At 36.2% G+C, this 21,013-nt stretch overlaps 1 protein-coding gene across 1 annotated transcript in view; it reads right to left on the bottom strand.

Moving 5' to 3' along the window:
• RP1 (RP1 axonemal microtubule associated) overlaps positions 1 to 21,013 on the bottom strand; it is a 348,078-nt gene that overhangs the window by 197,666 nt on the left and 129,399 nt on the right. Inside the window, 3 exon segments of the mRNA XM_054580711.1 lie at positions 8,885 to 9,097; positions 12,130 to 12,306; positions 14,072 to 14,175. Of these exon segments, the coding sequence (XP_054436686.1) occupies positions 8,885 to 9,097; positions 12,130 to 12,306; positions 14,072 to 14,175 (494 nt within the window).

Here is a 21,013-nt window from a genome sequence, read left to right on the forward strand (position 1 = left end):
AAATTTAAAGACAAAGAGAGAATCTTAAAGGCAGCAAGAGAGAAGCAGCAAGTACCATACAAGAGAGCTCCAATAAGACTGTTAGCTGATTTCTCAATAGAAACACAAGTCAGAAGGGAATGGGATGGAATATTACAAGTAATGAAAAGCAAAGGCCTACAACCACGACTACTCTATCCAGCAAAGCTCTCGGTTAAAATAGAAGCAAAATAAAGAGTTTCCCAGACCAAAAAAGGCTAAAGGAGTACAACTCCACCAAACCAGCATTGCAAGATATGCTAAAGGGGCTGCTTTAGAAGGTTAAGGAAGGAAGTAGGGTCAGAGAGAGGAGAACACAGCTATTAAGGGAAAAATTGGCAATGAAAAAGTATGTATCAATATTAATATTACATGTAAATTGATGAAATGCTCCAATAAAAAGACACAGGGTGGCTGAATGGAAAAGAAAACATGACCTGCATATATGCTGCCTACTAGAGACCCACCTCAAAACCAAAGATCTACACAGTCTGACATAAACAAAAAGCTGGGGTAACAATACTTATATCAGACAAAATAGACTTTAAAACAAAGGTCATAATAAGAGACAAACAAGGTAACTATGTGATACTTAAGGGAGTAGTCCAACAAGAGGATAAAACCTTTGTAAACATACATGGACCCAACATAGGAGCACCTAAATAAATAAGGAAAATATTGGAGGACTTCAAGAAGGATATAGACAGCAACACAGTCATTTAGTGGATTTTTACACTCTACTGTCAACAATGGATAGATCTTTCAAACAAAGAATGAACAAGCATATTGTGGCATTGAATGACACTCTAGAATCAAATGGATTTAAATGATAGATACAGAAACTTTCATCCTAAAGAAGCAAAATATACATCATTTTCAAACACATATCAAACATTTTCAAAGCTACACCACAGAGTAAGAAACAAAACAAGCTTCAACAGTGAACAAAACTAAATAGCATCAAGCACCTCCTTAGATCCCAATGTGTTGAAACTAGAAACCAACCTCAAGAAAAAAATTAAAAACATTCAAATACATGGAGATTGAATAACATGCTATTAAATTTTGGGTTCAGAATGACATCAAGGAAGAAATCAAAAAGTATGTGAAAATGAACACACAACAACCCAAAAACTATGGGACATAGCAAAGGTACTACTGAGGGAAGTTCACAGCAATACAGGCCTTCCTAAAAAAGATAGAAACATTTCAAAAAACAACCCAACACTACATCTACAAGAACTGGAGGAGCAAAAACAAACAAAGCCCAGAGGGAGTAGAAGGAAGGAAATAATCAAGATCAGAGCAGAATTATATGACATAGAGACAAAATAACAATTCAAAGGATCAATAAATCCAGAAACTGGTTCTTTGAAAAGATAAACAAAATCAACAAACCTTTAAACACACTCACCTAGAAAAAAGAGAGAGGAGCCAGATAAATCAGAAACAAAAGAGGAGAAGTAACAACAAAACCACAGAAAGACAAAGGATTGTAAGAAATTTCTATGAACAACTATACCCAAAAAATTGGACAGCTTGGATGAATGGGCAAATTTCTTGAAATATACAATCTTCCAAAGTTGAATCAAGAAGAAGCAGAAAGCCTGAATAGACCAATAACTAATGAAATTGAGGTAGTAATAAAAAAATTTCCAGCACACAAAAGCCTTGGACTGGGAGGTTTCACAGGTGAATTTTACCAAACATTTTTTAAAAAACTAACTCCACTCCTTCTCAAACTATTCCAAAAAATTCAAGAAGAAGGAAGAGTCCCAAACTCTTCTTAGGAGGCCAGTATTATCCTAATTCCAAAACAAGGTAAAAAACAACAAAGATAGAAAAATATAGGCCAATATCTCTGATGAACATAGATGCTAAAATACTCAACAAAATATTGGCAAATCAGGCCAGCAATACCTTGAAAAGATTATACACCATGATCATCAAGTGGGATTCATCCCAGGGATGCATGGATCGTACAATATTTGCAAACCAATAAACATAATACACAACATAAACAAAATGAAGGACACAAATCACATGATCATATCAATAGATGCTGAACAAGTATTTTATAAAATCCAGCACCTATTTATAATAAAAACACTCAGCAAAGTGGGAATAGAGGGAGTATACCTCAACATAATAAAGGCCATCTAGAAGAAATCTATGGCCAATGTCATACTCAAAGGGCAAAAACTAAAAGTTTTCCCCTTAAGCTGAGGAGCAAGACAAGGGTGTCTGCTTTTACCACTCTTATTCAACATAGCACTGGAAGGTATTGCCACAGTGATCAATAAAAAAAAGATATAAATGCAACCAAATTGGAAAGGAGGAAGTAAAACTGTCATTATTTGCAGACAACATGATAGTGTACATAGCAAACCCTATAGTTTCCTCTAAAAATCTAGTAGACCTAATAAGTGAATTTGGCAAAATATTACGATACAAAGTAAACATTCAGAAACTAAGGGCATTTTGTACACCAATAATGAAATGTCAGAAAGAGAAACTAGGAAAAAAAAATCCCATTTACTATAGGAACAAGAAAAATAAAGTACCTAGGAATAAACCTAACCAAGGAGGTAAAAGGCCTATATTCAGAAAACTATAGAATACTGAGGAAAGAAATTAAGGAAGATACAAATAAATGGAAGCATATACTGTATTCATGGATTGGAAGAATTAACATCATAAAAATGTCCATACTATCCAAAGCAATTTATAGATTTAACACAAACCCTATTAAAATATCAATTACATATTTCACAGATACAGAACAAATATTTCAAAAATTTATATGGAACAATAAGCAACCTGAGTATTTGCAGCAATTTTGAGAAAGAAGAACAAAGTAGGAAGGATCACAATACCTGACATCAAACTATATTACAAGGCCACTGTAATCAAAACAATCTGGTGCTAGCAAAAGAACAGACATATAGATCAATGGAACAAATTAAAGGGTCCAGAAATAAACCTATGTATCTATGGTCAATTAATATTCAATGAAGGGGGAGATGCATACAATGGAGTCAAAATAGCTTTGCAATAAATGGTGTTGGGAGAAATGGACTGGTACATGCAAAAAAAAATGAAACTAGACCACCAACTTACACTAAGCACCAGAATAAACTCAAAATGGATAAAAGGCTTAAATATGTCATGACACCATAAAAGTCCTAGAGGAAAACATAGGCAGGAAAATTTCAGATATCCCACATGGCAATATTTTTGCTGACATATCTCCCTGGACAAGGGATATAAAGAAAAAATAAACAAATGGGACTACATCAAATTAAAAAGCTTCTGCACCATTAAAGAGACCAACATCAAAAGGAAAAGGGAGCTGACCATATGGGGGACATATTTGCCAATGGTACATCAGACAAAGGTTTGATCTCCAAAATATAGAAAGATATCATGTGACTCAACACCAGGAAGGCACAAAATCCAAATAAAAAATGGGCAAAGGACCTGAATAGACACTTCTCTAATAAGGACATACAGATGGCCCACAGAGTATGAAAAGATGTTCAACATCACTAGCCATCAGAGGGATGCAAATAAAAATCATAATGAGCTATCACCTCATACCAGTCAGAATGGCCATCATTAATGAATTCACAAACAGTAAATGCAGGCATGGATGCGGAGAAAAGGGAACCCTAGTGCACTGTTGGTGGGAATGCAGACTGGTGCAGCTACTGTGAAAAACTATATGGAATTTCCTCAAAAGACTAAAAATGGAACTGCCTTTTGACCCAGTGATTCCACTGCTTGAACTATAGCCTAAGAATCCTGAAACACCAATTCAAAAGAACTTATGCACCCCTACGTTCTTAGCAGCACGAATTACAATAGCCAGGCGCTAGAAACAGCCTAAGTCCCTACCAATAAATGAGTGGATCAAAAAATTGTGGTAGCTTTACACAATGGAATACTATGCAGCAGAAAGAAAGAACTCCTCCCTTTTGCAACAGCATGAATGGAACTGGAGAAATATTATGCTAAGTGAAAGAAGCCAGTTGATGAAAGACAAATACCATATTTCACCTACAAGAGGAACCTAATGAACAAAAATGGAACCAGTGGCATGGAAACATGGAACAGACTGACAGCAACCAGGAGGGTAGGTGGGGAGGGGGATAATGGTGGGAAGAAGGTGAAGGGACTAGTCAAAGAACATATATTAGTGACCCATGGACATGGACAACAGTGTGGGAACTGACTGTGGGATTGGGGGTTGGGCTTGGCAGAGGAGGGTGAAGGGGGAAAAATTGGGACCACTGTAACAGAATAACAAGAAAAACACTTTTTAAAATAGAAATAAAATGAGCACCTTCACAGAAAAATGTTAAATTAAGGAGAGGAGAGCCTGGTGGATACATTATTTTGCAAGTGAAAGGACCAAAAAATGTGGAAGAAAGCAGAGCTGAATATGGTTTGTACTTCACTAAAATGAAGAGTTAGTGTTATCATAAGTGTAGTAAGAATTTGATAAAGGTTGCCTTTAAAGAAAGCATATTTCTTAACTGATTGCTGTGTTTTGTCAACAGAGCTCTTATTTTATGGTACTTGTATTACAATTATAAAAACTTGAACACCTGCAACCTGAAGGGTCTCTGGTTAGATTCCCAGTGTAGGGCACATGCCTGGATTGCAGGCCGGGTCCCCAGCAGAGGGCGCACAAAATGCAACCACACCTTGATGTTTCTCTCCCTCTTTCTCCCTCTCTTCTCTTCCCTAAAACTAGATAAATAAAATCTTTTGACAAAAAAAAACTTAAGTAAATTTGTTATACATTATGAGAGGTGGGGCTATGTCTTGTCTATTTAGGTCCATCTTGAGAGTAGCCTGAAAAGGAGGCACACTGCATGGAGCCTTGAAGGGCAGACTATGACCCAGGAACACCAAGGTTAACTTGACACTGCATGTTTAATATTACATACACATATGTGCATTTAAATATATGTTTAATATACATATGTATAAGTGGATATTAATGTGTGTGTCTATAAAAAAGGATGTAATTACAAATACAAGAAAGCTAGCCTAGCTTTTGCCTCACAACAGTCAAAAATAGAAGTCCATCTCCTCTCTTTGCTTTTCTTGCTGATATTGTCCTTTTCCCAGAATAGTAGCACTTTTTCCTATGATTTACAGAGTATGTAGGAGCCTCTGGATTCATGGAAAAGCCCTTTAAAATTTCAAAGTTTTTAGCAATAATGTTCCAGTGTAATACATTTCTAAGAACAGGCTTAGAATTTTTAACAAACACCAGGAAGCAAGAGACCACTTCAAAATGTTTGAGTCCCCAGTTTTAGGAGTCACATGGACAAAAGTAACTGACCTGTATATCATTAGCCAGGAAGACCTTACTTTAAAGATTTTCACTGATGTTAAAAAAAATAGTAACAAGATTACAGCTCTCAAAGATTACACACACCACTCCTTATACGGTGAAGTTGATATTAGACTGGTCTCCATTGGTAGGGCCAATACATTTTTTACTTAGTGAAATATTTACATTTCAGATGGTAAATAGCTGCAATCTGAGCCCCCAAGTTCCTCTCTGGTACTCTGGCTGCCCCAGATGGGAGAGACTATAGTGGTCACAGCCCATTGCTGAGGTTGTTGGCTGGGGACTGAATCCCAGCAGAACAAACTGTATTCTGATAACATTGCCAGCCCATACCTCACCCCACCTTAGGTCCTCAAGCCTCCTTCACTCCTCGCTCTTTCCCAAAGCTGCACTCATGAAGTTGCAGTGCACTGAACTAACTGGTTGTTAAATGTAGGATTTTGACATATGTGAACCTGTTACTTCTGGTTTATCCTTTCAGACAATCTTCACCCCTTACCAGTCTGTTTTCCAATCAGAGCCTGCTTCTTTTAACCAAAGAAGAGATTTAGGCTGCGATAAAGAACAAAAAGCATTTATATGAACAAAAATTATTGTAATCTGGAAGTCACAGATTCAGTTAGTAACATAAATTTTGCCCTGAAGAGAGCAAAATAAAAAGACAGGAGTTAATAGAGGTGCAATCTGCAAATGTGGCTCCCCTTTAGGTCCTCTATGCAAATGAAGGATTCTGGCTAGGTTAACTGGGATTGGTTAGTTCCAACATGCAAACAGGGGAAGCGACAACTACAAGGACAAAATAAAACCATTGTTTTTATGGAGCAGTTGTTCCAAGATGTTTATGGCTCAGTCTTGAGCTATGTTTAGCAGCAGGTTAGCAACTTCAAAGCAGCTCTGAGAACTGAGTCACAAGATCTGCAAAGGCCCCACCTTTTCAATGGCTTTCTGACTCTGTTTTAAGTGAGTTTCTTAGCAATGTTTATTCCATTTTATTTTCTCCATTATCACTTCATGCATGTGTATTGCCTTACAAGGCCTTAGCGGAATAGCCTCAGACCCTGGATAAATTACATGCAATGGAGATGTGGCGTGTTCATTTCGAAAAGGCCTAGAGAATCTCTGCATTGTGCTCTGAACTGAATTAAATTCCTTATTTAAATATTCTAAATATCAAACTTCATGTAATCAAACAGTGTATGCTCTTTCACCTTTATCAGATCTCACTGGATTCTCCATCAAAAAGTAAACAGAACAGATGTCTTTGCCTTTTTCAAGTTATTAAATATTTTCAAGGAGTGAAACTTGGGTTTGAAATTCCAATACCTGATTGCCTGCCTCAGTTCCAAAGTGCACAGGAAGTCCTGAGCCTAACTTTTCATCCTGAGGTGTCCACCAGGAAAGGGAAAGGAAAGGGGGTTCCTGGTGTTGATGTGAAGCCCAGCACAGGCTGAGAGGACATGATTTCAGAAGCGACGATTCACTTGATGAACTGTCAAGAAGACTGGTTCTAGAATTGCTGAAGAATAAAACTTTGTGATTCCATTTTGAATCATCTTGGCCCTGTGTATCCTGACCCTGGTCTCTTCAGTGTGGTCAACCCAGATTCTCCATTCTGTTACCATAAATCCTCCACAACAGGGATCAGGACATAGACTGACTTGGACTAATAGTTCTGAACACTGCCAGGCAGGGCCGGGGGTGGGGAGTTGGGGTAACTTACTTAACCAGGATCACATTTAGTTTCTTCATCTGAAGAATGAGCATAATGACAGTTTCCCTCTGGCAGCACAACACTTTATGTATTAATGTCTAAGTTTCAAACTATCTTTCTGTGCTCACCAAGATCTTTCAGTTGAGTGCCAAAGACTTTCCTTTTTCTCAACCTAATCAGATGGAGCTGAGTTACCTATAGTACCAACAGGAAGAAGAAGAAAAAAAATAAGTGTTTAGTGTAGGGCACAAAGATTCAAGATTCTGCTGTATGCTTGCAGAGAAAATATAGTCACTTGGAGGGACAAGATAAACATCACATTGAGAAAGAAATGGAAGAGTTAAACAGGGAGCCCACAGTCTTGAGGGAGAAATGGAAGAACCATGTAAATCATCATTCAACTTGAGTATGAGGCAGCTAAATAGAAGGTGAGTTAAGCACTGAGCTGTCCCTTTGGTTGCCATCTAGAGAAGATACAAATTTCCAATTTTCCAGTGTTTGCCCATTCTCACTTTGGGTTAACACTTATCTGTGCCCCTACAAACTCTCCCTCACAACTTCAAAACACACATACCCCAAAACATGTCTTAAGTAATAAACTATCTATCTTATGGTCCTGAACATTCCTAAAAGTCCCAAAGGAAAAGGTTTGTATACTTTGTGGATGTTGGTGATATGAAGGAAAAGCTACTTCCTAATGTTTCTTCTCTAGGGTGGCTGAGCATCATGAAATCATACTCATAGTGAGTCTGGCCATAACAATTTTACCTGTTTTCAGTCTCAATTAGTCCACTTACCAGTTTAAAGACTGTAAGTCTGACACTGTTTCTTAAACATGCCTTCCTCTTCTGTGAAATTGGATAAAACCTACTTTACGACGCTCTAGTGACTCAATCAAGTATGCTAATTAAATGTGTGTGTGCATATGCTTTTCTCATCTGCACCATGAACATTAGTGCAGATTCACCAGCCTGCACAAAGGCAAGGACACAGAGAATTATGACAATCTAAGCATTCTCTCTTCATACCCTCAGAAGTTCATGTAAATTCTCCCAAATAGCCAGAACCACACTGGGAAGGTGAAAGGGGAGTGGAACACCTCTGAGTTTCTCCAAAAGGTACGGTTTAAACTAAATTGTTCCAAACAAGAACAGATGAACAGAACATTAATAGGTAAGCTAAATGTATAGACTTATATGCTGTTCAACCATAGTAAAATTGTGAACATATAAAAGATATTATGTTAGTTGCCTCCCCCATCCTCTCGTAAACTTCAAGATGTTGGCAAAGAACCCCTAATGTTTAGAATTTAAAATTACTTCCTTATTCAAAGTACAGGGTTTCCATTGGTGGAAATCCAGGGACCTAAAGAAGCAGTAAGGAAATATTGTTGAGCTGAGACTTTCTAGTGCCTTGGTTCTCAAAGCACTATGTGCAGACCAACTCATCAACAGCTGGTTGATTATGAAAAATGCAGGCACACAGGTGTCCCTGCAGTCTGAGTTAGAATCTGCTTTCTAACACAAATCCAGGTGATTTGTATACACATTATGTTTTAAAAACAGTGTCTAAAGGGTCGTGACTCCCCTCCAATCATACCAAGCATTCAGCTGCCCTCCCCGCTTATTAAAACCACCAAAGGAAATCACCGCATATTAACATCCAGTTTCCAGAATGTTCACAGATGAAAGCTAAAAAGGAAAATACCCCAAAAGTCCTATTCTCATATCTATTATTGGCAAATGTCTTAAAAACATGCGCTGAGAAAAATAAGAGCAGATGCTTACTGTTCCATCACACTGGCCATCCTTAATCCTCAGATACATCTGTGCATTTTTCACACTTTCAAACATGCAAATCCCAGCACTGATTTTATGCACTTTCCAGTAGGATTTTTCAGACTGGCTTCCCACTCCAGTGCAGCTCCCATCGGGCTGGAGACACAGGGCCTGGCAAAGGCTCGTAGCAAGCATAACCACAGCACCGTTGAGGAACACACCCTTCAGAGCAACAAACAGAACAGAAAAGCAATAAAGAGCAAGCTCATGTTTTGCTAGAGGAATATGGAAATAGAGTCCATTATCTTACAGAGGTAGCAGTGATCAGGATCTTTCCAGAACTTTGGTTTAAAATGAGCAAAAGAAAAAAAAAAGTTTTCACTGTGATGCAAAATGAGACATAACTAAAGGAGGTTATCTGGTAGACTCTTAATTTATATCAATCATTATTTATTGAGAATGTAAAGGTCAGCATCAGATGCAACAGAGATTAAAAAAGACACAAAACAAAAACATTTCTCTTAAGAAATTTACAATCACTATTAAAATTAGTTTTAATACTAGTACAAAGCAGAATACTCTGGGTACCTGAATTATAAAATGCACTGTATGGATAGTTAAATATATGCATGTAGAAATAAATAAATGAAAGAAAGGAAATATCAAATACAACTAAGGTATATTTAAGTAAATCTTATGCAATCAACAGCTTAAAAGGAAATATCAAAAGTTCTTGAAAGTTAATTAGAACTATACTAACAATGTAGAGTAATGAATAAAATTCACAGATACACACGTCACAAAAGACAAAACCCAAATGGTGAATAAAAATAAGAAAAGGTAATCCTACTACTAATTAAAAATAAATAAAAGTGAAATTAGATGTTTACTCCTCCAGAAAATTGTCAGGCGTTTGGTTTTTAAGGACCATATTCGACACTGGCCTTTGCACTGACCTTCAGAGAGTTAATCTCTAAACCCTTAATGTAATGCCTGATAGGGGTGTTTTAGTTTGTTTGAGGGCCTTGGGCCAGCCATATACTAAAGAATGTGATTTGAGTTAAGGACTTTGATTCACAAGGCTTCTGTTGACCTTGTGAGAGACTGAAGATTGAGACCAACGATATGTACTCCCTTCATCAGCGGTCCCCAACCTTTCTGGCACCAGGGACTGGTTTCATGGAAGACAATTTTTCCATGGACCAGGAGAGGGTTGGGAACAGGAGGTGGAGCTCAGATGGTAATGTGTGTGAAGTTTTGCTGGCTCTCCCACGCTCATCTCCTGCTGTGTGTTCTGGTTCCTAACAGACTGTGGATAGGTATTGGTCCATGGCTGGGGGCCTGGGTACCTCTGCCATACTTGGTGAAACCTTAGTAAAGACTCTGAGCACCAAGGTTCAGGTGATTTTGCTTCCCTGATTGGCAATACTCCATGTATACTGTCACATATTAATGCTGAAAAAACAACACTGCCTTGGATCCATGGGAAAAGAACAACACTTGGTACTTTTCCTAGACTTTGCCCTTATGTATGCATTCCCTGAGCTGATTTTAACTTATATCCTTCCTGTAATAATCCTTAACCATGGGTAAAACAGAGTTCAGTGAGTTCTGAGTTGCTCAAGTAGTCTCAAGGACCCATAAACTCTAAAGTTTGTGTCAGCAGTGAGAATGGTATGTGAACTGTTCCCTCTAACTTCACAGTTTACTTAAATTTCCCAGGATTAAAATTTAGTAAAATTCCAGAAGAAAACTTGGAAGTATGTTTCTAGAGTCTTAAAGATTTCATATTCTGGTCCTGAGGTTCAATTTTAAATTATCTAAGCTAAGAAAATAATAAAATATGTGGCCAAAGATTGTCAAAGTATGTGTTGTTGTAAAATATGTATAGATAGTAAAATGAAGAGACTAAGATTAAATAAATGTACAATGATAAACAAATATATACAGAGAAAATACATTGTTTTATTTTCAGAATAACTTTATTGATTTGGATATTTTGAGTATGTCAGCTTTCTCCCATGGGGTATAACATTGATTGTTCTCAATTAATGTCTCAGTTTGATCGCTATCAACTTCAACTGGTCTACCCGACCATGGAGCATTGTCCACAGCAAGAAATCTCCAGCATGAAACTTCACAAAGCACTTTTGACATGTTCAACCAGTCATGGCACCTTTTCCATACTCTGCACAAATTGTGTGTGTGTGTGTGTGTGTATGTTTTGGTTGTATTTTTACCTTTCTTGAAATAATAAAGCATAATATGCCAAAAATGTCACTTATTTTCTTCCATCTTCACTATTAAAATGGTTACACAAAAATCCACCAAGTTTGACAAGATCTTTTTTCAACGCATGCTGATATGACAGCTGTCACTACACAATCTAACAAAATTGTTTCAAGTGAAGTTAAAGACAACTGAGCACTATTAGAGCTATCTGATGGAAAAAAACAAACCAAATTTTTGGCCAACCCAATATGTATGTATATATTCCTTATGAATAAATACCATGCAGCCATTAAAAATCATGTTTTTTTAAAAATAATGTGATGTGATAAAGTATCTATTTTGTAAATATAAAAAGTTTTGAAATTGACTTTGATTTGATTCATGAAACTTCATTGACTAGCTATGCTATACTACTTAAGATTCTTAATTTCTCTAAAAATTCTTTTAAAATATAAATATACATATAAAATATTAAAAAATATAAATAACAGTATCTGTCAGTTTCTTTTTGATGATTAAATTTAGTCTATGCAGTGAAGCTCTCAGTAATGTGCCTAGCACAAAATAAGCAGTTTCTTAAATGACAGACATTTTATTAATGTAATAATAATAATATTTCTACAATAAGTTCACAAACACATGCTATAATAAAAGAAGTGTAAGTATTATAAAATTACACATATACCACACTCAAAGAGTACAAATATTCTAATTGTTAGAAAAATTAAAAATATACAGTTGAGTCCCAATGTAACATTCTCTTTTTCTTAAGAATTCCCACATCCATAGTTTCAACCTCCAACTTCAATTGGATGTAGGATGTTACTCCCATCATTTTCATTGCTGCTACTATTATGATCCTCATTGCCATTCAGAATAAGTAAATAAGAAGGCAATAGGCATCAATGCCACCTAGTGGGAAGATTTCTGATTATTATGATTCAATTTAACAATTTAGTTCAACAGAGCAAAAGAGAGTAGGTATTTAGCAACATAAGCTTTAATGATTCCCTCCATTTTACCTTGACAAAAATGACAAATTCTTTTGAAAGGTCTGGGTAGCCTTTTGATGATCCATCAGCTATTTTTCCATGACAGTCAAAACTAACTGTGTGCCCAGGAGCCAATGCTGACTCAAGAAGTGCACAGCGGTTGGGCTGATAAAGCACCCGTAGCTCAGTGGAGGCTCCACCACCAGCCTAAAAGAAAAAGGGGGGAACCCTTTGAATTAACAGTAGAAAATAAATTTAAAATGTTTTGACATTATATGTATGTAGAGGTCTATTCCACTCTATAGAACTCTTGAACTATCCATATAATCTTATGTTTGTGTAATTCAATTGTTGGATTTCCCAGCATAATTTCCAGCATCTTTTCCCATGAACTTTCTTCTCCTTATTTTTCAGAACCCATGGTAGAGTGCTGGGTAACAATAAAAATAACTCCAGTGGCAGGATAATTTAATAAGATGTTCATATGTATTTTATCATTGTTTATGTTTCATGCCTTTACTTGTGCCTTCTTACCTCAAGATTATTTGGGATCAAAAGCTCAAAATAATAGACATGTATTACTAGGATTTGCTTTCAAAAAACTAAACAAATTGAGGAAGTTATGCTATAGGGAAGCAGTCCTGCTTTGGGGTACTGTTTGAGGTCTTTCCCCATCTTCTCTCAGTAACCCAGAGAGGCATTTCTGCCTGAAAACGATGAACTCTTGGGTGCCCCTTAAATGACTGACTTATGACTCTAAGACTATGAACCCAAGCAAAGTTCCCTGGTGTTAAGTATGATAAGTAAGCAACAGAGAGATTTACCTTTAAGAAACCATCTTATGTTTGACTAGTATTCTACCAGTGACCAGTGTGCATTGAAGCTAAGAGGGCTGTAACCAGATATTCTGAAACTCCATACCAGGTGAAATCTTGTGTGTAACAAGGCAAATCTCATAACAACTAAAATGGAATCTTTCACCAACTTAGTGAAATAGGGTCTTGGAGATAGTGTTAATTTGATTTTAGAAAAATAAAGCAGTGGGACATTTATTAAACTCAATTTATTTAAGTAGATTCCATATCCACTACTTTCTTATTTATCACACACTATGACCAGGACCTGTACTGAGCAGAATGTGCTCTAAAGTAGTACATTGTATAGGGTACTTGCTAAATCTGGAGCAGAGAAAAGGCTTCATGGAGGAAGTTTGACTGAGTAATCACTTAGCTTAAATTTCAGTCATACAAATTACATGTTTTTTAAATTATTATTTTCCTTTAAATAACATGCTGTGAGTTAAAAATCATCATGTAATATTGCATTATACAATGAAGCTGTAGCATGAGAGGTGGAGTCAGATTGCTTGTGTTCAAATGTGTTTGCTTTCACATTTACTAGTTATGTGACTTTGGGCAGCTCATTTAGTCCTCCTATACCTCAGGTTCCTCTTCTGTTGAATGAGATAATAATGGATTCTCTCATAGGGTAGATATAAAGACTAAATGTTATAACACATATTAAGCACAATGTATGACAGCTACCCTATGCTGTCTCGCTTGCAAAATACATGGTGTGTATGGATTTTGAAAAGCCAGCTTTCTATATTAAAAGCTACATTTCAAGCATAAACTAATACAAAGCATAATTAGGTGAAATTATGGTTTATTTCCCTAATAATAGGATCCCTAAAGGGGTCTTTTAAAGTCAGTATCTCTTGGGAGGCTCATTAAAATTTTGAATGTTATCTGAGAAGTGGTCTACTTTACTTTTTCTTTGGTCTAGATCCTAATTGAGAATTTTTAGGACCATTTATGCATTAGAATCTCAAAAATTAGTAAGACAAAACAGAAGAAAGTGAAAGTAAAAGCCAAAGAAAAATACAATTTGATAATCTTATCAATGCACTTATGCAAAAACATATTATATATGGATATAATGATATATGGCCAACAGAAAAATTATGACCTACCATTCCAGTGACAAAGCTATTGTCAAGAGAAAGAGAAAGATGACTTATTTCATGACTTTGGAATATGCATATATTTCCTTTGTTGAAAATAACATCAAAAAGACCTGGAAAACATTTCAAGTATTAGCAATTAATTCATAATTTTAATGATTTTTTATTATTCAATTACATATTGAAATCTTCTAATAATATGTTTTATAATATTTCTCAATTAAACCTTTTAACTAGAGGAAAGGTAGAATGCCAGTAGCCTTTGATTATATGTTGCTTGGCAATTTGGTAGAATATCCATGGAGAATCTTCAATGCCTTCCCATGATAATCAGTAAGTCTAGAGACAACCCCCCAAAAAATAACACCTGATTTTTCCTGGAAGATAAATAATCTTAGTGTAAAAACCCATTTCCATTCTATAAATTTCAGACATTTGGGGTAAAATAAAATAATGCATTACAAAAGTAAATAGATATGATTTGGCCATTAATGACTGGTTTGTATGATTATGATGATGAAGATCCTGTCATCATATATTTGTGTTTTTAGTTTTCAATGTACTTTTACATACCTTTTTATCTTAAAATGTAAGCATTTCTAGGGTATAAATTTTTGTATACTGTGTGTACAGTTACATAACAGCAATTATAGAGGTACCTAGAACATAGTGGGTGCTCAAGAAATATCCTTTAGGTAAGTTAGTTAACATACCCCCTTAGCCTATAAATACAAATACTGCGCAAACACAGAGTTATCTCCACTTGGAAAATGAGGCAACTGAGACACAAAGAGTTAAGGGACTTTCCCAAGATCCCTACCTCATCACAGAATTGAAATAGAACCCAGGCCTTCAGATATTAGTCCAATGTTCTTTGCATTACCAGTAATCCTTCCTTTACCACTTACTGCCAACAAATTTTCAGGAATCCACTTTTGTAACAACAATGAATGAAGATCATTTTTGCTCTTATAAATAGGTGATTTTCAATGATGAGTCAAGCCAGATATAATATAATATGTATTGCATGTTTAACTATATAAAGCACAAAAACAGGCATGATTATTCCAGGATATTAGGAATCACAGTAATGGTTACCTTTGGGGGAGAGTGACTAGAAAATGGCATGAGAGTGTTTTTGGAGTGCTGGTTATGTTCCAGTTCTTGATCAGGGTTCTAGTTACATGAGAATGTTGTTTGTAAAAATTCATAATAAAATATGTGTATTTTTTCTGTACATGGATAATATTGAAAAGCTTCAGAGTATGTCATCCCAAAAATATACCTCTATGGCATAAAAATTATTTTGAGCTGAAGGCAACTGAGGAAAAACAGGCACTGTATAAACTCTTAGCTCTGCCTAAAAGAGTAACATAAATTTATTCTGTGAAGGTATCTCCCAAACCCACTTCTCCAGCAGGAAAAAGAGAGAGTCTTATCACTGGAGACAGATGGTACTGAGAAAGAGATGACACTGACAACTCTTACTATTTAGTGCTTACCTTGCATTAGTTTCCCACATACATCCTTCCCACAGTTTGCTGTCCTAGTGGACTAGAAGCTCAAAGTCTTTTCCTTTGTCTTGTCCTTTCTTTACAAAAGTATTGTTCTTTTAAAAATGCTTTATAAGTCCCAAGTTTTAACCACCCCTTTGAGTTCATCACTAAGTTCTCTCCCATACAGTGATTTTATTTATTTATTTATTTAATATAATTTTTTTCTTCAAAGATTTTATTTATTTACTTCAGAGAGGGGAAGGGAGGGAGAAATAGAGGGAGAGTAACATTAATGTGTGATTGCCTCTCATGTATCCCCTAGGGGACCTGACATGCAACCCAGGCATGTGCCCTAGGCTGGAAATCAAAATGGAGACCCTTTGGTTCACAGACCAGCACTCAATCCACTCAGTCACACCATCCGGGGACCATACTATTATTTTAAAATAGATGATTCCTTGAGCCATGATTTACTTTATTTCCTAATTAGTTGCAGAGGTTTTTCTGTGTATGTGGTATGTATATGCACATATATATATATATATATATACACACACACACACATAATATAAGATAACAATTTATCTAATGTAAAATGTCTAATGTACATTGTATAATATCTATAAAATGATTTCATGGTAACAAAGTTAGATTTTCTAAAATAAACCAATCTTTCCTTTTTCACCATTGTCAACATAGTCCATTTTGTATTAACTCAAAACTTCGAGCCTAGTCAACATATACCAAATGAAACAGAATTATGGTAGTTGTTGAGTGATTAATGTTCCCCAAATCCAAATTTTAACTTTGAATTTATATATATATATATATATATATATATATATATATGCTTTAATTATTCACCTTATACTTGTATATTCATCATACCTTTTCATTCAAACTAATGAGTCCAGAGTCATACCTACTCTTTCTGCCCATGTACTCCACAGGGCAATGATCCTCAGCCTTACTCATTGCAGGACCAAGATCCAGGAAAGTAGAGATCACTTCTATAGTCCAAAGCCAACTGAAATTATTCAGATTAGTCAATCCTAAACTGTTTACCCTACCCTGTCTTACATTTCCTGTGGAAACCACAATAAAGCCCATGGACTAAGTGGTCCTTGCCTCCCATCTTCTGTCTCCTGACCACCTTGGTGTTATTCTCTGTGGTCCTGTGTGACATGCTATGCCCCCTATCTCTAGAACCTATGAGTAAAATGGATTTTGTTTTTCTGAGCCTTTCCTGTATCTCCTCTTGTAGTCTCACCTGATTGGTCATCTCAGAAGAATACAAAACACCATTCTATTGATCTATACCTTTTTCTTTATACCAGTATTGTCCTGTTTTGATTCCTGTAGCTTTGTAGTAATTTTTCTAAATGTGAGGCTTCCAATTTTGTTCTTTTTCAATGTTATTTGAGGTCTCTTGCAATTTCATATAAAATTTAGAATTGGACTTTCCATTTCTACAGAAAGGGCTATGATATTTTGATAAGGATTGCTTTGAACTGCAGATCACTTTGGGGAGTACTGTCATTTTAATAATATTAAGTATTCTAACCCATGAACACAGGACTTATTCCCACCTATTTAGGTCTTCTTTAATTTCTTTAAAAAAGGATTTATAGTTTTCAGGGTAGAAAATCTGCACTGAATATTCAGGTCTACCCAGTGTGACACAAGAAAGAAGATGAGAATTCAGATTAGAGGTAGGAGAGATACTACATTTTCCATTCCTGGCAATAACCATAACTTAGTGTGAAGGTAAGGTGGAAGCCATCATAGTACCAGAGTGAGAAAATACCAAGAGCAGCTACGTTACAGAACAGTGTGACTGGTGTATTAGATCTATTGTTGTATAAAATACTATTCCAAAATTTTTTCAGCCTAAAACAAATACTTATTACTTTATAATTTCTGTAGGTCAGGAATTTTGGAGCAATGTATCTGGGTCTCTTGTGAGGCTGCAATCAAGGTGCTGGTTGGGGCTGTTGTCATCTGAAGACTTGACTGGGGCTGGAGGATTGTCTTGCAAAATGTCTTACTCACAAAGTTATTTGCAAGAGACTCTGTTCTTTATCAACTTGGCTCTCCTTAGAGATGCTTGAATGTACTCATGACATGGCAGTTGGCTTTCCCTAGGGTGAGTGATCCAAGAGAGAGCACAGGAGAAATCTGTAATACCTTATATGACCTAGTCCTGAAAGTCATATACAATCGCTTCTACCATATTCTAATTGTTAGAGAAAAGTCACGTAATCCATCCCATACTCAAGGGGAGAGGAATAGGCCCCACCTATTGAAGAGAGCAATACCAAGTAATTTGTGGATGTATTTTAGTCAACCTATCAGATACAGAGGTCAAAACACTGGTAATCAGGATGCTCACAGAAATGGTTGAGTATGGTTGCAAAATAGAGGGAAAAGTGAAGGTTATGCAAAGTGAAATAAAGAAAAATACACAGGCAACCAACAGTGAAGGGAAAGAAACCAGGACTCAAACCAATGAATGGAAGCAGAAGGAATAAATAAACATTCAACCAGAAGAGAATGAAGAAACAAGAATTCAAAAAAATGAGGAGAGGCTTAGGAACCTCCAGGACAACTTTAAATGTTCCAACATCCAAATAATAGGGGTGCCAGAAGGAGGAGAAGAGCAAGAATTTGAAAACTTATTTGAAAAAATAATGGAGAACTTCCCCATGCTGGCCAAGGAAATAGACTTCCAGGAAGTCCAGGAAGCTCAGAGAGTCCCAAAGAAATTGGACCCAAGGACGCACACAGCAAGGCATATCATAATTACATTACCCAAGATTAAAGACAAGGAGAGAATCTTAAAAGCAGCAAGAGAAAAGGAGACAGTTACCTATAAAGGAGTTCCCATAAGACACTCAGCTGATTCCTCAAAAGAAACCTTGCAGGCAAGAAGGGGCTGGAAAGATGTATTCAAAGTCATGAGAGGCAAGGACCTACATCTAAGATTTCTCTATCCAGCAAAGCTATCATTTAGAATGGAAGGGCAGATACAGTGCTTCTCAGATAAGGTCATGTTAAAGGAGTTCATCATTACCGAGCCCTTTTTATATGAAATGTTATAAAGGGACTTACTTAAGAAAAAGATGAAGATCAAAAACTATAAACAGTGAAATGACAGCAAACTCACAACTATCAACAACTGAATCTAAAAACAAAAACAAAAACTAAGCAAACAACTAGAACAGGAGCAGAATCATAGAAGTGGAGATCAGAGGGGAGGGGGTAGAATGGGGGAAAAGGTACAGGAAGTAAGAAGCATAAATAGTAGGTACAAAATAGACAGCAGGAGGATAAGAACAGTACAGGAAATGGGGAAGCCAAAGAATTCATGACCCATGGACATGAACTGAGGGCAGGGGAATGCTGGTGGGAGGTGGGGTGCAGGGCAGAGAGGAATAAAAGGGGAAAAATGGGACGACTGTAATAGCATAATCAATAAAATAGACTTTAAAAAATAAATAAAACTTCCACACTGAAATACATAGTCACCTCTTCCTTACAGCCTATTCTGACATAGTACCAAATAAACACTCCAAAACCAAAACAAAACAAAACAAAAAACCCACTAACAAAACCTGGTGCAACTATTTACATAGATCCTTAGAGATAACACAAAGAATAATAATGACATTAGAAACTTTCAGTAATATGATATTTTATACCTTTTCAAAATGCATGTTTAACCTTTTAGGAATGTATAATCTGAATTTATATTTTAAATTTTTCCTGAAAAAATTTAATAAGAAAATAAGTGCATCTAGATTTTATATTAACTCTTTTGAAATTATGGGTGATGGGAAGTTTATGAATCTGGTCCTGACATAAGGTTGCCATCTAGGGTTTAGAGTTAAAAATTGAATTGCTTTGGTTGTCTGCTACCTCCTTTATTTGTAGGATGCCTCACTGAAGACCAGAAGACTTGTTTTTTATTGTCATTGTCAATGTTGATACAGTATTGATTTTAATACCTATGAGCTTATGATCATAAAATGAAGTTCCCTGTGGTATTTCAAAGATCTTCTCATGCTGTATGTCTGCTTTTAGGTTTAGTATTACCAAGAAATGGTTCAGTAGCTCTCAAATTGAGTAGGGAAATAGCTAAATTCACAACCAGGTTCATAAATAAATAGAAGGATTGGTGCATGATGATAAAAATGACATTGTTTGATAGAGTAAAAATTATAAGTTAATATATCTCAGAGGCATGTTTTCTTGAAAAATGTCTATAGGTCAGCATTGATCATAACCACACTTTCCAGAGAGAGAAAACCTGATTCATGGGGGTGAATTTAGAAGACACAAAATTTAACATCAGGAAATAATGTTGCAAGTAATTACACAGATTACGTGCATAAAAACCTCCTGTTGCAAAAACATCAGTTATGTCAAGAAAAATTACTCATACTATCCTACACCTGTTTTTTAAAGACTATTTATTCTACTATATATATTAAGATGCTAGAAAGACTTAAGAGTAAAAAATGAGTCTCTTTTCATCATCTACCAATTAGTTTGGTCTACACAGGGACTCATATGTTTGGCAGATGGTGCTGGTTACAGGATGAGAATGATTCCCCCCTCTCACCTCCCTCTCCTTCTCCTTCTGTATGTCACTCTCCCTATCCCTCTCTCTCGACATCCCAGGGGAGTACAGGTAAAGACCTTTCTTTCCCTTCCCTGGAGAAAACTGCTTACATTCCAAAATAAAGATATGTTCTCCCTGTCCCTGTCTCATTCTCTTTTTCTTTTTCTGGAAAGAAGGAAGGGCAATCCTATGTAAGATCAGACTTTCCTTATTTCTCTCCTTTAATGCACTCACCCACACATGTAGGTAAGGGCCTGGTATCATCAGGCCCTTACTTCATGATACCGTGAGATTTGGATGTGGAGAACCAATGCATATGAGAATAAATGGTCTTGGTCTTGCACTCTGCTCTCATATTTTCTGCAAGTAGGGTAAAACTTCGATCCTTCAGTTTCTGATTTAACAATAGGAGATATTTTTGTTACCACATTTGGAAATACAATCTTCTATACTGAATAAGAGAAAAGAACACCAGCATTGGCAGCAGTAACTGCAAGGAACAGGATGTCAAGGGCCATTTTGACTGACCTAAGTAGATAAGTGATCCCAAGTAGAAAACAACAGGTAAGAAAAATGTCTGAGAAACAGATTAATTTTGGAAAGAGAAGCTACTAGAAAGTATTCTTAGACTCCCACGTATTTTCATGGAGAAGAAAGTTGAATTATTCCCTGGGATCTCTAATATGAAGTGAAAGGGATTACTTTTTGAGGAAATGCTATATAGATTAGCATCTCCATCCAGCACACCCTGGAAGTTATGTGAACATCACTGTTTAAAACAAAAAAGAGTAGTCCCCCATCCCTTAATCCATGTGGATATGTCCCCAGTGG

Source organism: Pteronotus mesoamericanus, unplaced genomic scaffold (assembly GCF_021234165.1).
Source record: "Pteronotus mesoamericanus isolate MK-2021 breed Mesoamerican mustached bat unplaced genomic scaffold, CSHL_Meso_final contig_601, whole genome shotgun sequence".
NCBI classification, from domain to species: Eukaryota; Metazoa; Chordata; class Mammalia; order Chiroptera; family Mormoopidae; genus Pteronotus; species Pteronotus mesoamericanus.